Here is an 18,182-nt window from a genome sequence, read left to right on the forward strand (position 1 = left end):
TCAGGCGGTTTGTGAGTGGGCGGCCAGGCAAGTGGGCGTGACGACACGCCCCCGGCGTCCCTTCACTCCTCATCCTGCTGCGGCGCGCTGCGTGACGTAGTCGGCGGGCGGATTTGAAATTGAGAGGAGGGAGTCGGCGCCGTTAACGGTAACGACTGGGCTGTTGAGACGGGCCCCTCCGTGGCGTGGGTCTTCCCCGCCGAGGGGGGCGGGCAGGCGGCAGCAACCCCGGGACCGGCGTCTGTGAGGCGGGTGGTGCGCACTTGCCCCGCTGGTCCCCGGGAGAGCCGGGGCTGTAAGGGGGCCGGGCCCCGCGGCGGTGGGGAGCGTCGGGCTGTTGGTGTTGGCGTGTAGACGTCGCTGGCTCCCCTGTTTGCCTTTGGTACGGTTTAAGCGCTCTGTTAGTGCGAGTGGATGTAGTTGTGCCCAGTTCTGCCGCGCTCCTACCTTTTTTCTGCTGGCGTGTTGACTCTAGCAAACTCTGCTCTTAAACTAGTCACTTGGTATGTTTACGAAAACAATTTACTCTGTCTGTGGTGGATCCCGGGTAAAGTAATGGAAGAATGCGGACCCTTCCCCAGAGAAAATGAGGTCATGGATAAGCTGCCCGATGAAGTGGGCCTAAGCTAAACTTCTGTCATGGTTTGTGAGAAGTGGAATTAGAAGTGTAATTGTGAAACATAATTTATATTGATAATGTATTTTGGTAATGTTTGTAATGAAGGTTTTTCGATTAGTTGTAATTCAGTCATTTGAGCCCACCCCACAAATAAAATAGATCCTCTTTAGAGAGCAAAAGTTGGCATTTTTTGCAGACTTAATTCTATTTACCTCAAAATCCTACTTAATACCACTGTGGGGACAGTTCAGTACTTCCAGTTTGATTTATATTTTGTGTGTGTAGTCTGAAGATAGCCTTAGTATTATCTCAGAGTAGGCTTTCCAGTTATTGTGCTATGATACTGTGAGACCATTTCCAAAATCAATAAGCAGGCTCAGAATTAGTGGCTAAGGAACAGATGGATGGCTGAAATGCTAGAAACAGTAGTCATGTTAGTGTGGCCTTCCTTCCAGCTGATTGGAGTGAAAAACTTCTTAAGCCGTTTTGCTTTTGGAACCTGTAGGTTAGAAATGACCAGATATAAATAAAGGCAAAATAGTAGGTTTGGAACAAGCACTGGCACTTTCATCAATAAAATAGTTAATTTGAAAGGTTGTGGCTGCTGCTATGTAGTTCTGGAGTCTGACATACACCATTTTTTTTCCTATTAATTTTTTTTTTTAAAGAGAACCCAATATTTCTGTAAACTGTCTGTCACACCGGTTGGTCCAAAGTACAGTTCTATACTTGCTTATTCTGACCCTTTAGAAAGTCATTGTGGTGTTTAAAAAAGCAAATACTCTTAGATCCTGGATTTTCCAATACTGACAGATTGTGATTTACAGTTTAGTCACAATGAGACGAAGCTCAAGTACTGCTGGAAGCAGTGGTCGGCAATCTATGATGGCGCTCAGAGTGCAGGACAACAACAAGATGGGTCTTCAAACACCTCAGATGTAAGTGTTGCTGATCATCTTGCTAAGAATAGGTATATAAAACTAACTCCGAAGAGATTTACTGTAGTGTGTTTGAGTGTGTGAGTAGCAACTGAAAAAATAAATGGGAGCAGAGAGAAGAAAACTCCCTGCAGCCAAGGATACTTGCGCAAGTGCTCCAGTTCTGCAAAAAACTTTCTTTAATCTATTTTATACCCGTGACACATTTCAGATTGTAACACGTTTTCTTACATATTTCTTAGGAGGTGGCTGGGTGCGTGTGTGTATAAAATGTATACTCATAAATCTTCTTGCAGAAGTAGTTTTGATAATGGACAAATAATGTATTAAAATCAGTTGACTTTTCTAAGATGCTGCTGTGCTGAAGATGCTTAGGCTTATATGCATGTGTTTATAGTTTTCTTACATGAGCAAAAGATGAAATGGTAGAAATAGTCACTTGAATCCTTCTTCCTATCCTTCAGGAAGGACAGAGGTACGTTTGGGAAGCTAAGCATGAGCAAACCTACACCCGGAACTTCGGAAAGAAAAGTCAGCTTTTTTGGGAAGAGGTATTGATAGCTTTAGTTCTCTGTACTGCAAATTAAAACAATAACAGTCCCACATCATTTTGTAATTTTTCTCTCTGGACAGTTTTTCATTATAGGGAGTAATGGAGCTGAGGCCAGCAGACCTTCATGTCTGCCTTCCTCCACTCCTTGACCACTAAACAATAATTCTGTGGAGCAGGAATTGCTTTGAGAGCTGTTCTTCCTCTTGGGAATGATATGCACTGCAGACCTTAAGAGCTCCCCAATACGTTTGCCTATTTAAGGAAGAACAATATCTCTAGCACACTCTGCCTTAGTTTCTTCTTTTCTCTCAGATGCAAACCTTCCAAGGTTCTATAATCTTTCAGCTTAGTTCATGGCTTCTGTGTTCTGATGTCTTGCAGGTATCTTCTTTCATAGGACCACAGTGTTGCAGTGATCTATGCCTTTTAAATATTCCTTAAATATTTTAGTCTTTATTTTCAATCACCTACATAATTTTGTTTCTTCATCTTTGGGGTATTTTTCTGCTCTATAAAACTATTTCTTTCAATAAACTGAAGAAAATGTTAATCTAGGATGCATCCGTTGTATGTGTGCATCATGGCTTCCTGATTGATGTTGTTTTTCCAATCATCCTAGATAAAGAGAAACCTTCAGGCATCCCTTTGTATAAAAAATGCGAAAGAAGCATAAAAGTAGCAACTGTAGTGACTTAAACATTAAGACAGTTCTTTATATGTATTGTCACAAGAACTGTATTTATTTTCTGTTCTTAGAACTAGTGGGGCTGGAGGTTCACGCAACAGTCAGTATGGTGTGTTTGGTACAGAAAAGATCAAAGATCCCAGGCCACTTCATGACAAGGCATTCATCCAACAATGTATCAAGCAGCTTTGTGAGGTAACTTATTCTCAACGTATGTTATTAGGCATAAAAGATACTAATCAAAATACTTATTTTTCATGGTTTCAACTTTAGATTTTATTTAGTGACTAATGTGCCATGTTTCTTTTTCTCAGTTTCTTGTTGAGAATGGTTACGCCCATAATGTTTCCATGAAATCACTACAGTCTCCATCGGTTAAGGACTTTTTAAAAATCTTCACTTTTATCTATGGATTTCTCTGCCCTTCTTATGAACTGCCCGACTCAAAATTTGAAGAGGAAATTCCCAGAGTTTTTAAAGAGCTTGGGTAAGATCATTATTGTCAGTCTCTTGTGCTAAATAGATATGATACAGCTAGAAATTTAAAAGTTAAGAATTCTGCATGATAGCTGGAGAGAATAGATAGGCTTCTTTATTCAGATGAGACTCTGAAACGACAATGTTGTGATTATTTTCTTTCACTTTTGTTTAGCTCTAAGTTTACTCTCTGATTCTCGGACTCTACTATACATTTTATATTTGAACTTGCAGAACTATAGGCTCTTAGAAGCTTGCTTTGTAATGTAAAATCTAATTAATTATCTTTATTTGTATTAAACTTTAAAAGACAGACATATTTTTTTTGACAGACTCCTCTGGTTCGTTGTTAAAATCCAAGAACTAAAAAACAATTTCAGAATGTTGGATCTGGTTCATTTAGTTAAAAATCATTTTTCCTGTAATTTCTCTCATTCTGCTTTCAAAGCAGGGGGTGGAAATAAGAAAAATGGCTGAGATGAAAAAAACACTAAGTAGCTGGGTGTTTTATTTCTAATCTTGTTCAGTAAGTGTTTGGAATCATAATGCACCAACACTTTCCAAGAAAGAAAATCCTCTGCCTGTTGATAACGGTGAATTTTCAGTCTCATTAAAAAAAAAAGCGAAGTTTATTTTACTTCTGTAGATTTGAGCCCATGATGGTGTCAAAGATTCAGGGCTCCTTAGATGTAGGTATAAGTCTGTTCTGTTCACTTCTCAGTATTTTAATAAAATTTTGTTTTAACCTGTAACATTTGAAACGGCTGACCTAGCTGAAATGTTGAAAAGGCAGTTGCTCTCAAGAGGCTTTACTCTGCTCCACCAAGAGTGTAATCCTGGATAAAAAGACTTATTTTGAGAACTCACTTTAAGTTGTCTTTTGAGAGTTAGAAAATGGACCTAAATAATTAATTTTAAAAAATTCTCAGGCTGAATGGCTCATGAGCGCTTATTTAGAACTATCAGTTTATCAGTAGCTTCTTGTGCTATGTTCTTAAAATAACTTTGGGCAGCTGTCAGTCTAAAGACGGAATAAAATCTGCACTTCTGTGTTCCTTGATTTATAGAAGATTTTGAGAGGATGTCAGTAATTAGCAGTATAGCCTTTGTGTGTTCTGTATTTATAGGTAATATTAATACTTTGATATGCAGCTGTTCTGAAATTCTTTTCCATAATTGCATGACATTAAGCTGACTGTCAGCTGCTTTTCTGTTTTTAAAGTGCATTTGACCCAAGAAGCAAGAATCTTGCCCTCGAAGGACAGGACTCCCATGTATCAGTTTGTTTTCATATGTTAAGAAATCCGTCAGGCTTGTACGCCCAGTTTGGAAGTCTAAACATCATCCATTGGACTATTACTTCCTCCTTTGCATTTGTGGCCTTTCCTTTGAGGTCTTTGTCTCATCATGAATCACCTCATGCTCACAGGGCACCCACTCCTTTTTCCTTAGTACTGCAGTGCCCATCTCTCCTCCCATAGTAGCTTCAGAAGGAGAAGGACAGATCTGGCTGCTACCAAGACCAAGGCAACATACTAAGCTGAATAGGAAGGGGCTAAGGATTTTATGAAGGAATAGTTTACACTTTTGTATGAGGCCTTAATTGTTCCTAATCTTTGGATATGCAAAAAAAGTCCATTTCTTCAAACATTTCTTCAATAGCTAGCCGGTTGAGGGAGGTGATTGTCCAACTCTACACTGCACTGGTGCGGCCCTCACCTTGAGTACTGTGTGCAGTTTTGGGTGCCTCAATATACAAAGGACATTGAAATATTAGAGAGTGTCCAGAGGAGGGTGACCAAGATGGTGAAAGGTCAAGACTTGCGAGGAGTGGCTGAGGTCACTTGGCTTGTTCAACTTGGAGAAGAAAAGGCTGAGGGGTTACCTCATCGCAGTCTACAACTTCCTTGAGGGGGAGGTGCTGATCTCCTCTCTGGTGACCAGCGATAGGACATGAGCAAATGGAATGAGGCTGCATCAGGGGAAGTTCAGATTGGACATTAGGAAAAGGTTCTTCACTGAGAGGGTGGTCGATCACTGGAACAGGCTCCCCCAGGAACTGGTAATGGCACCAAGCCTGTCAGAGTTCAGTGAGTGTCTGGATGATGCTCTTAGTCATATGGTATAGTTCTAGGTAGTCCTGTGAGGAGCAGGGAGTTGGACTCTATGATCCTTATACAGGTCCCTTCCAACTTGAGATATTCTATGAATCACAAAATGAGAAACCCATGAAAATTGAATAAAATAGTGCTGTAAGAACTCAGCTTATCTCCCTTTGATGTACAGTATAAAGTACAATTGAGTTTGTGCTTCCTTCTATGCCTTGATCTACATGTAAAAATGTGCTGTTTTGTTTTCATCAGTTTGCCACAGCTATTAAAAATGTATTTTCTTTTGCCTTGTAGGTACCCCTTTCCTTTGTCAAAAAGCTCCATGTACACAGTGGGAGCACCACACACATGGCCTCAGATCGTGACAGCTTTGGTTTGGTTAATTGATTGTGTCAAGGTAGCATTTGTCTTCTTTAAGCCAAATATTTCTAGTTTTCAGGCTGGAATGTTATTTTCAATACGGATCTCTTAAATGCTTTCTAAAAATACCTTTGTTTGACATTTATGTAAAGAAAAAGGTAGGTGTTCTTACCTGCCATCTGGGAGCTAGCCCTTAGCCTTACTTTTAATAACTTTTAAACTGAGTTTTTAATGTCACATTTTGATAATTTTTTTTTACTGTGTGCACTGGATAAACTTGTGTATGAGAAGGGGGGAAATTATGACTTATACATACATAAAAATGTGAAAAGTTAATGGGTATAATCGTGCATCTTCAGTGCAGATCTTCTTGTGACATCTGCCATCTTCTCATAAATTTGAACTCTAAAGATGGAATTTTCAATAGCAATTATTCAAGTGTCCTGTGATGTTGTATAGAGTGGGGGTTTGGGTGGGGGTTTTTTGTTTGTTTTTTTTAATAGTGGTAACTCTCTGTTGCTGCCAGCTCAGGTCTGAGCAAAATTTGGAATCTGTGACAGAAGTTCACCACTGCTGAATTGGGCACACATGAAAATCCCATACTTTATGCTGAAAAGACACACTTGGCTTAGCAAGGCAATTTGGCAGTGTTGAACGTCCAGTTAATGCCTCTTCATCTGTGCTTTTAGTCAACTAAACACAGGCTCATTACCCTGATGTGACTGGTCACATTCTGAAGCAGCACCATTTCAGCTTGCTGAAATCCTAATCCAGTGTTACTCTGCTTCTTATCATGAACATGAAACTAATATGAAAACTAATGGGGATCTTCACACTTGCTCTTTGTACGTACACCTGTGCCTTTCAGTTGTATGCTGCCATGAGGGAAAATGCACCATCATTTGATGATGGACAGAGTTGGGGAGGAGAGACGGAGGATGGAATTGTACATAATAAGGTACCATAAAAAGTAAATGATTATCAGAATTGTTCAACTGAATTTTGCCATATGCTGTAACAGCACAATTTAAATATATGACACAACAATTTTAACTGTATTTATATATCCTGTTCAGTTTTATATTCACAGGCTTCTGTAGGAAGTATAGTAGCATTATATAAAAAGTCTGATGAACTAGTTTCCTGAGCAGGCATCATGGTCAGTCTGTTGGTGAAGTCTGGGTATTAAATTGAAATGATTTATTCTGAGTTGCTACTGTTTCTGTTCTCCTTTGTGGAGAAAGGGAGTCATTATGCTGTTTGTTCATTGTCTTAGTAGGGTCTCGGGTATATTTCTCTTCAGCACTTGAGTCTAAACTGTACTGCTGTTAACATTAGAAAAGATGGTGACTTAATTATAAATGTGGTGGCTCCTGCCAGTATCTACTCAATTTACCATTTAAAAATTGGTCATAATGTGTAATTTGCTAGCCACAAAATAGGGTGGCAATGTAATTCAGGCACTTAAAAAATCCAGCGGCTTGCTTTCTTTCTAATTTATCATGGGTTATTAGTACTATTCAGATTTAACTCAGTGTTAATTTACAGCAGATGTTTGGAAGGGGTTGTATGATGTGCCAGAACATTTAATTAGAAAATTGCAAAAATCAAATTAAATCAGAATTTTGAACTAAGGTTAGAGACCTGACAGTTGACAAGTAAAAATGCTTTTAAACTAAATGTGTGCTTATACACTGATACATATGCATATATGTTGAAAGAAAATCTACAATACTGGTGTAATTGCTTCTGAAAGATCTGTAACTTAGGCTCCATTAAATTCTTTTTGGGTAACCTCTCTTTAAGGATAACATCTCTTTAATTCTAGATCAGTTCTCTGACATCTGCACATCTGAAGTATAGTGGTCGTATTTACTGAAGAGGTCTGTTAAACAGACCTACAGTTTCCATGAACTAGCCTGAGAGGATCATATGCTGCAAGATAATAAATTCTTAAATATTTTATCTACTATCCTTGTTAGGTATCCCAGAATAATCTATGAAGTATTTCCAGACCTTTCTTAATGTGAATTCTAGATGCCTCCTTCTGCCTGGATATAATCTGTTGACATTCTATGTTTAAAGGGAGGAAAAAAAGTTGATTTTTACAGAAGTGCAGTCAAACCAGTGAAAGATATTTTTGGTGTCTGTTTAATTCCATTGGTTGAGTAGATTTAGACTATCTAGACATTTCACAGCCCTTTGAATTGTTGAAATGAAAACTTTTTAAATTGTTTACAGCTATTCATGGACTACTCTGTAAAGTGCTATGAGCACTTCATGAAAGGGAGAGATACCTTTGAAGAACTGGATGCAGAAGTGCAGTCAAAATTAAGTAAGTTTTCATGTTTTAATGAAGTATTTAATTGTGTTACTGGTTTCTTTTCTCCTAGCATCAGTTCTGCTCAGTTTACAAGTGAAAGTGATCTGAGGTAAGGGAACCTGAAATTCCCAAGTAACTCTCAGTTACTTTGACTTAATTCTCTTCTTTTTATGCATTGTTACTAGTACAGCCAGACGAGTCATGCTCTGCTGTCAGCTGTACCTGTGTATCCCTATTGTTTTCAATGGCTTTGTGACAGAAAAGCAGTATACAGTTCTTCAGACGCAAATTCCATCTATGCAGTTGATTCTTGTTTGTCTGACAAATTAATTAAAAAAAAAAAAAATATGACTAGAGGATGCATGTCTGCTGAGTAAAAGTTCAGCTTCTCTGAAAACAGTCTGCAAGAGTTCCAAACTCTGTTGTGAAGGTTCCCATATATGATTCAGCATGCACCTGTGTTTGTCTTCAGGGAGATGGAAAATTACTAATTTTTTTGACTTGTTCATTTCATTACCTACAGAAATACAAACAGAATATCAGAACAAGGAGGAAAAATAGTTCTCGGTTTCTGTGCCCTCCTATGAAAAGCCAGACTAAGGACACTTCTGTTGCAAGCTGGAGCCATCAGCTGGAGAGGAAACACAAGCTACCATACTGTTACTAGATATTAGTAGGGAAAAGTAATCATGCCATTGTTTGGCAAAGCCTGAGGGAAGTAAGGGACAAGATGTCTCGAGGCAAGGAAGTATGTGGATGAGAAAGGAGTATACAAATCAGACTACCTTGTGAAGCTGCAACAGATGAAACTTGTCTAACAACCACTATCCTACAGTGTGGGCTGTATGAGAGTTTGGAAACTCTGACCTCACAGGAGTGATTTTGAGCTCTTTTATGATATGAGGACTGAAAAACTCATTTCTTCTCTTGCTTGTTTTGGGTTTTTTGCCTATTTGCTTTCTAGTGAAAGGTGGTTTTGATGGGTTTGTTGGTTGTTTTGGGGTTTGGTTGGTTTTTTTTTAGTTTAAAATAATTGTCCAGATAATGAGTATTTACTGTGCTGAAGCTGAAGCACAGATACTCAGATTAGGTGGTGATATTCAGTGAGATTAATTTGTAAACACCATCCCTTTTTTTTTTTTCCCCCTAGAGGATTTATTTAATATAGATGAATTCCAGATAGAAAGTTTAGCGGCTGACAACAAAAGACTTCACGAAGAGATTGCAAGACTAGAAAAGGAAAAGGAAAGCGAGCCGGTTAGTAAATTGTGTCTATGCTTGTTTATATGGTGGAGTTGAATTTTCTATTATTGACCATTTTATTTTAAAGATGCTTAACTTGATTCAGCTGTCACAGAGATAAAAATTTATTCAAGTTCTTTAATTTTATATTTATACTATTGAAGTTGACCAATTACTCTGTGGTCTTGTCTGGAAAGTAAGAGCATTATTTTAGATTAATATAATAGTGCTTGTTCTTTCCATCCATTTACTAGGATCGTAGAGTATCACTACGAAACGTGAAATCGTCTCTTCAAGCAGATGTCCAGAAATTCCAGGCTTATTTGGCTAATCTGGAATCTCATATAGCCATCCTTGATCAAAAAATGGAAGGTGTTAATGAGGAAGTTGAGACAGCGGGTAAGAAGGCCTTGGTCAAAAATGGGATAGTGAAGCTAGAAATAGGTTTAAAATAATTGTAATTCTCAGCTTCAGGATAGAGTGAGATACTTAGTGTATGATGATGCTACAAATAAACTTTCCAAAATGGATTGCTAATAAAGAGGTTTTTTTGGCTGATAGCTGTTTGTACACTAGTGCAATGAAATACAGATATTATTTACTCATAAAAATACAGAGAGATTAGGTTTAACTATATAGGCTGGTATTTTCCATCCATTTCACAAATGTTTTGTGAACTTAGAAATGGAAGTAGAAGCAATGAAGCAGGAGAATGCCCGGCTCCAGCACATCTTTGATAACCAAAAGTACTCAGTTGCGGACATTGAGAGAATAAATCATGAGAGAAATGAGTTGCAGCAAACCATTAACAAGCTGACTAAGGAAATGGAAGCAGAAGAACATCAGCTGTGGAATGAAGAGCTAAAATATGCTAGGAATAAAGAGGCGGTATGTGAAAACCCTACTACACTGAGAGGTGTCTATCAGTTTTCATCATGCAAGCTTAAACGTGGGACTTGGACTATTGCTAACTTCTTTCCTAAATAATCTAACAGCAGCATAGATACGTCTTAACAGGCTAAAGTGTCAAGAATGGCTTCTGTTTATAATTTCTCTGAAAAATTTTTTTTTTGCCTTTTCTGTTTTGAGCATAATGGAAATGTATTCTTTTCACATTTTGCTGCATAAGTGACTATGCATAGCTAGAATATGCACCACTGTCAGCTCTCACTTACAGCATCAAGAGCTTTGATAACATTAGCCTGAAATTGCTTGTGTTAAGATTTCATAGCAAGGAATTAATGCAAAACTAGTGCTTTGAATCAATATCTCTGCACGCATTTAGGGCCAGATTGGTCCCTTACGTGGAAGTTCTAATAGATTTTTAAGGGCCAAATTCAATTCCCTCAAGCAGAATGAAAAGATGTGGTCCTGCAAGTGGTGCGATTTAAAAGCTTCTGCTTCGCTAAATGGAGAACTAAAAAAAAAAAAAGTTTTGTATTTGGCAGGATTATGCTTTATCAAGCACTTGGTATTAACTTAAATTCCTCATACTGTGCAAGTATGAAGCACATAAAACTGGAAAGAATACTTATGTTGTTTGGTGTTTGCATATAAATCACACTCATTAATCAGAACATAGAGCATTTAATAAGTTTTGTCTAGAGGTATGCTCAAGTTAACCACTCATCCTAATAACAAAATTTATGTTGCATTTCCTGTCAAAAACCAATGAGACGAGGCATATCAACATGATGACTGATCATTGTTTTAGTTATTTGTATTATTTCCAAGCATGTTTTTCCTTCCCTATCAACTAATACTCAAAAAGTTGAGGCAGGAAAAAATATGGCAGATGAGTAGGGAAAACCACAGGTGAAACCATTCAGTCTCACCCATACACACTGAGAAACCTTGCAAAGCAAACTCTGAAAGAATCATAAAACAGCACTTAATCCAAACAATGCAAACTGCTGGACTGTCAATACATACAGCTCTTGCATACTGTGGCATGACATGGAATCATGTTTGTACACAGCAACTCGGAAACATGTTTGAAGTACTATATGAATACTTTTTGCAAAGCTTTTCACTTGTATTTCTTCTGTGATTCTTCCTCTGAACAGATCGAAATGCAACTGGCAGAGTATCATAAACTGGCTCGAAAGCTGAAATTAATTCCAGTAAGTGCTGAGAATTCCAAAGGCCATGACTTTGAGATTCAGTTTAATCCTGAGGCAGGACCAAATTGCCTAGTCAAATACAGAACTCAGATCAAGGTAAGTAGAGTCAACACTGAATGTTTCTGTTACCACTCACAAAAAAATCTGTTTCTTTGGAAATGTTGGAAAGGTCTCTCTTAACCTCACTGAAAAGCTTGTGTGATGCCTTGCCATAACTACATCATCGTATAGGAAGGAAATTTGGTATTGGAGGGTACAGCAGCCTTAAATAAAACTGGGAGAGGAAAAAGATGTACTGGGGTACATCTTAGTTCAAACTAACAAATTGCATTAGCCAGATCTTCTTGTATGTGTATTACAGGCACCCCTTATGGAGATCATAAACCAGACTGAGGAAGAAATTAGGAAAGCTACTCAACGGAAAATGACTTTGGAAGATACTTTGGAACAGGTGTGTTGGTTAATGAAGATTAGGGCTAAGATACCATAATGTTATCTGCTGGTCTCATTTGACCTTTTGCATGGGTGAAGTGTGGTGGGTTGATTTTTGTTTGGGTTGGTTTTGTTGGGGTTTTTCTTGTTGGGTTGGGGTTTTTTGGGGGAGTGGGGAGAAAAGCTGTGAGAAGATTGCTTTATTTATGATGGAACCTACAAGTTTTTGTGAGAATTAGGGACTCCTGTTGGTTGAAATAATGTGTATTCCCTGCATTGAAGATTATGCAGCTTACATACATTTGACCATAAACATTGGAAAGATTTGGTTTTAGTAAGTTGCCTATTCCAGTCTGTGTGGCTTACCATCACTGACAAGTTGTCATCAGGAAGATTTTTAGCAATATTGGGTTCAGGATGGATTGGAAGAAGGAGAATTTTTATTTTCCCAATCTTCTTCCCCTACCTCAGTTTTTATTGCTGAGCATGACAGTATATGGTATGGAATATCCTTTTGGCCAGTTTTGGTCAGCTGTCCTGGCTGTGTGTCTTCCCAAACTCTTGCCCACCCCTACCCGACTCACTGAGGGGCCACGGGAGGAAGAGAAAGCCTTGATGCTGTGCTAGTGCTATTCAGCAGTAGCCAAAACATTGGTGTGTTACCAACACTGTTTTAGCCACTTACCCAAAACAAAGCACCATACAGGCTGCTATGAAGAAAATTAATGCCATCCCAGCCTGGCCCAGTTTAAATATTTCTGGGTTACCACCTGCTGTTTTTGATGGCATGGATTTATATGTCGGAATTCTTTTTGAATTATATTTTCTTGGTCATGTTTTCATTCTAGGTGAATGTAATGGTAGTAGAAAAGAAAAGCAGTGTGAAAATGCTGAAAGAAGAAGCTGAAAAGCTGGATGACCTTTACCATCAGAAGCTTAAGGTAGAACTTCTTATAGATTGATGACAATTTATCCTTAATGATATCCTTATCCTTTGTATTTATTTATACATATTTGTACTTATTTATACATAAGGTTTTGGTTTGCATTTTTGTTTGTTTGGACCTCCGCCCTTGCCTCCTTCCATTCCTCTTGCAGGATTCCCTCATTCTTTTCAGAAATATTTGAGTGCTACCTTAAGTGAGTCAGTTTTCACTTTCTCATAAGAGAATCTGGCATCATACTTTGGCAGATCCTGTAAATCATAAGTTACTACATCCAGTAATAAAATCAGTGGCAATCATCTCCTGACCTCAGGATGTCTCAAAGCATGTGCTTGAAGGAGACTTGAGAGTTTACAGAATTTGCCTTGTATATACTAAAAACTGTATTTACTAAACAAGTTTAATCACTTTATTAAAAACTACGGAACACATTATTTCACTAAAAGCACATTAATTGTTTTAATGATATAAAATTGTTGCTTGCTTTGTTTTTCTTCCCCAGTGGGGGAGCAGTCCCTATCCTTTCCCTCACTTCAAGTTTAGCAACAAAACGTAGCCCTCTCAGTTAACAGCTAAGTGGCTGCTTCAGTACCTCCCAACTTCTCTAATAGCATGGCTTTGGTGAGACTGTGGTGCCCAGGAGAAAAATGCTTTTTGAACTAAGCTAGTGATTAACACATCTGCTCTTACAAATCCAAACTTCTGTGCTATAACCACAAAACAGGGTTGTTTCATTGCTAATACCTGCTTAGGTGGCTGAAGGCAATTCATTTAGCTTATTGCTTTCAAAAACGCCTGAGACTTAGCTTTTGATCTATGCTGTTCATATGCTTTTCTCTTAAGGTGAACTCATAAAATACTCAGTTGCAACTGGATGGTTATTATAAGACATAGTCGTGTAATTCCTCGTGTAATTTTTAAAATGCTATCCATAAGAATTCAGTATTAAAATTATTTTTGAAGGATGATGTTCCAGTAATTTTACCAGAATTGCATGTTCAGGTGATGGTGGAATTTAGTTTGGTTTTGTGCATTTAATTGTGTAAAGTATAGTGTCAACAGTGTCATTCTCCTTGGAGAGATGTTTACTTACGTCTTGTACTCATCTTTCAGACACAAGGGAAAAGCAATTTTCTTACTCAAATGTGATTTTTTTTTTAACCTAGAAACAGTTGTTCCTCATGTTCCATTTCTAACCTATTTAAAGTATGTAAATAACACTTTTTGAGACGAACTTTGAAGGGAAGATAGCTGCAACACAGACCTTGAAATACAGTTAGAGAAATAAAGGGAAGGTTAGGCTGGTTTTGAGTGGAAGATGATACAGAAGATACCTGAAACTTTAGGTTTGGGGGGCATGTCCTTGGGTTTTTTTAGTTGTGAGTTCGTAGTTACTTGTGTGAATTCTGAATTAAAGTATCAGGATGTAATTAGGTAATACAAAGGAGAAAAATCCTAATTAGTCCTGAGTTATGCAGCTTATTTTTATTTTTTTCCTCTTATGTTTACAGGAGGCAGAAGAGGAAGAGCAAAAATGTGCAAATGAACTGGAATTGTTAGAGAAGCATAAACAATTACTTGAGAGTGGTGTCAATGAAGGTCTTAGTGAAGCCACAAATGAATTGCATGATCTTCAACGACAGTAAGGCCCATAACGTCAAGTTATTTGCGTAGTTTATTTTGGGGTTTGTGTTTTAAGGATAAAGACACTTTCTTGAATCCTAATGCAAAATTCTTTGGTGAGTGGGTATCCATCTCAGTATATTAATTTCACAAATTCACAATCAAAGATGTTTCTCCTCGACACTTAATATTTTGCTAGCATATTTGTCTCCTGTATCAGAACTCCTGTCTTCCATGTAATTTTTTTCATATATATATGGTTGTAGTAAGGAAATTTAGTTTGTTTCCAAACTTGTGACAACTGCATTTTACAGCCTAAAGTCTGGAAAGTCTCTTCCGACTGTCTCTTCCGACTGTCTCTTCCGACTGTCTCTTCCGACTGTCTCTTCCGACTGTCTCTTCCGACTGTCTCTTCCGACTGTCTCTTCCGACTGTCTCTTCCGACTGTCTCTTCCGACTGTCTCTTCCGACTGTCTCTTCCGACTGTCTCTTCCGACTGTCTCTTCCGACTGTCTCTTCCGACTGTCTCTTCCGACTGTCTCTTCCGACTGTCTCTTCCGACTGTCTCTTCCGACTGTCTCTTCCGACTGTCTCTTCCGACTGTCTCTTCCGACTGTCTCTTCCGACTGTCTCTTCCGACTGTCTCTTCCGACTGTCTCTTCCGACTGTCTCTTCCGACTGTCTCTTCCGACTGTCTCTTCCGACTGTCTCTTCCGACTGTCTCTTCCGACTGTCTCTTCCGACTGTCTCTTCCGACTGTCTCTTCCACTTTGTTTCTTACCAGTTAGCACAATACAGTCCTTTTTCTTCTAAGTTGAGTATTAGTATACAAATCTAAATGGTTCAAGTTAATACTAATAGAAAAAATTATGTCTAAACATGACGATATATCAGACTTGGTGAAGTGATTGTTTTAGATGTCGGGGAATCTTATAATTACAGATGTGACTTTGAGTGTCTTTACTTTTTAGATATCAAGTTGTTATGCAAACAACAACAGAAGAGAGCAGGAAAGCTGGTGATAACTTGAATCGTCTTTTAGAAGTGATTGCTACTCATGTAGTATCTATAGAGGTAAGCTAAAATTTGATATTCAGAATTAAATCTTTCTAGAGACATTTGCAACTGCAGTTAAATACATGGAAATTAGAACTTACTTTTTCCAATAAAGTATCAGTTATTTAGGGCTGCTGCACTGAGTCTGTGGATTCTAGTTGAATAAATTTGTTGACAAAACTTTCGGTATAAATAATCAGAATTGATCATTAAATTTCAGCAGTAACATCCTGTCAGGTTTTATCTGCTTCTGGTAGACATCTTTCAGAGAAGTGTTTAACTGAAATCACTTAACCTGTGCAATGACTACTTAAAATGCTTTAGCAGAACCAGTACAACAGAGACTATGATAGTTCTAAAACTTTCTGTAACTCTTTTCTAGAAATATCTTGATGAACAGAATGTGAAAATTGACAGAGACTATGAAGAATTCATGTCTGAAGATCTATTGTCAATCTTGACCAGAATTCTAGACAGTTATAAAACGAAGGCTGAAAATCTGTAATTACCAAAAAGGTGAAGATGAAAATTTTGTGTTTCTGAAGCTCTGGTATGGTGCCTTCTAAAAGGATGGGTACTTCCTGTGTTTAGCAGTGAAACTGGTTTTAAGTGTAAGCAAATGTTTATGAACTTCATTTGTTTTATTGATGCAAATATATTAAAGAATTAAACTATATTTGCATTTTCCTAAAAAGGGCTTTGCTTACACTTCCTCCTTGCAATATATTATACATGATTACAAACATCTGTAACAAGACAACTGTGCAACAACTTAATTTCACTTTTGCTTTAATCAAATCATTTGTGTTCTTCTAGGAACAGTAGTAAGACAAGACTACAGTTAACCTGTTAAAATAACAAGCCAGAGTGGACTTAAAGATGGAGCCGCAAGTGACAGCACAAATGCAGAGGGTACTGACAACTTGAAATACCACTACTTAAAAATAACTAGTGGTTTTTGTGAACTTGTAAGATTGCTAACTGAGAAAAGAGTTACGCTTTCCTTTCTGGAGTATAGTTTGTGCATTTCATAATATACGTGTATTTAGTGCATATGCATAACAGCGCACGTCCCTCCTCAAGCCTTTCTTTTAGTAGCAAGACCAAATGTCTTCAGTCTCCTGCTTTTTCAGTTATCTATGAAACTGCCCAGAGACCCCCTCTTACATGAGTAAGACTTTCTTTTTTTTAACAAAAGCCTCTTTGAAAAGATCAGTAGTAGTTATACAGTAGCCTTGTAAATAGTCTAGAGAAAGAAAGATAGTCAGTTTGAAAACAAAGTTCTGTCTCTAACTGCTCATAATCCCAGATGAAACCTCACTGTACTTCTTGAATATGTATACCAGAGATAGCTCTAAGTAAGACAGCGTGAATTCTGGCAATATAGCTAATCAGTTGTAGATTTGGCTAACGGTGGATACATCAAAATGGTCTACAATGAGTCTGCATTCTTTTTGTTAGACTGGTAGGACAGACTCAATTTGATTTTTCTTCCTCAGGAAAGTAGCAGTAAACTTAGTGTATGGGGAGCTCCAGTCCAAATACATTGAAGAAAATGTAACCCTATCTCTTGAATGTGTACTTCTTTGTTCAGTGCTATGTGGAAGTAGTTATCTTCTTATCTACTCTGTATATACCTTTGTGTTTAAAAAAAAAAAAAAAATCAGCATTCATGTCTTGGATAGTTTAGTTTATGATGGTATTTCCTAATAAAAGTATTAAAGTATTTGAGTGTTTTTAAGTGTCCAGTGATAAATATCACTGATTCAAATATGCAATGATAAAAACAACTTTGCAGTCTGTTCAAAAGTTTTTAGCAGCTGATAGCTAAATGAAGTTGCTCCTTAATTCTATTAGACACAATATTTGAATGAAATGCAGATCCCTAGGATATACAACAAAACTTAAGTTAGACCATCTGAACACAGACTGCAAATAAAAACTGAATTGTCTTCAATCGTTGGCTATTTTTGCAGAGCACATATAAAACTCAGTTGTCCTTAACATAGTGTGTGAATCTTCTGGGCTCTGGTATGAGTATTTTGTTTCAGATACTGTGATAAAGATGGCATTATTTAAGCTTCTGACTTTCTGTTCTTTTGTTGTACTCCAGAAATTTAATTTGACAGCTATAAAAGTTTTCTGACAGGTGGGTAGTATTTGTGCTTTCTTCTGTTGTCCTCTTTCATTTTACCTTTACAAACTCTTACTTTTTTTCTGTAACAGCCTTAATCCTTATGAAATCTCAGTTCCTTCTCTTTAGAAGCTTTTTCCTTTTGTAATCTTTCTAATATTTTTATCTAAAGCAATATTCTTTTTTAATTAAGCAAAATTTTGAACCATACAGAATAATCATGTTCCTTTAAAATATATGCTTATTTAGGGGCAATGCTCTTTCTTGGCTGCCTGATACCTGTTTGTCTCTGCTTCTGTAATTGACTGTTCTTGTGTTCATTAGTATCTTCAGGTTCTTTGCCATGTGGAGTAGTCAGTTGACTGAGTAAATGAAAGCAAAATAAATGTCATTTCCAAGGACTAATACTAACCCAATGGTAATGGGTTAAAGAATCAAGGTCACAACGACCTTCCTTCATGTACTGGCAAATGTAATATTATGAAATTAAAGTAGTCTGAGTAATAAAAAGTCTACATTTGTAATGTTGGCAACATGGTTTTGTTATCGGGCTGAACTATTG

The 18,182-nt window shown here is 37.6% G+C and overlaps 1 protein-coding gene across 1 annotated transcript; it reads left to right on the forward strand.

Moving 5' to 3' along the window:
* Positions 1–97: 97 nt before the first annotated feature.
* On the forward strand, positions 98–16,704 carry NDC80 (NDC80 kinetochore complex component). The gene is made up of 18 exons (XM_076332223.1): positions 98–148; positions 1,447–1,557; positions 2,022–2,108; positions 2,867–2,990; positions 3,110–3,282; positions 5,678–5,780; positions 6,612–6,701; positions 7,985–8,078; positions 9,217–9,323; positions 9,563–9,707; positions 9,991–10,196; positions 11,375–11,527; positions 11,793–11,882; positions 12,712–12,804; positions 14,319–14,449; positions 15,402–15,504; positions 15,869–16,002; positions 16,303–16,704. Exons 2-17 carry the CDS (start codon positions 1,457–1,459, stop codon positions 15,989–15,991), a joined length of 1,923 nt encoding a protein of 640 aa, XP_076188338.1. The 5' UTR covers positions 98–148; positions 1,447–1,456; the 3' UTR covers positions 15,992–16,002; positions 16,303–16,704.
* The last annotated feature ends 1,478 nt before the right edge of the window (positions 16,705–18,182 follow it).

Source organism: Aptenodytes patagonicus, chromosome 2 (genome assembly GCF_965638725.1).
Source record: "Aptenodytes patagonicus chromosome 2, bAptPat1.pri.cur, whole genome shotgun sequence".
Taxonomy (NCBI): Eukaryota; Metazoa; Chordata; class Aves; order Sphenisciformes; family Spheniscidae; genus Aptenodytes; species Aptenodytes patagonicus.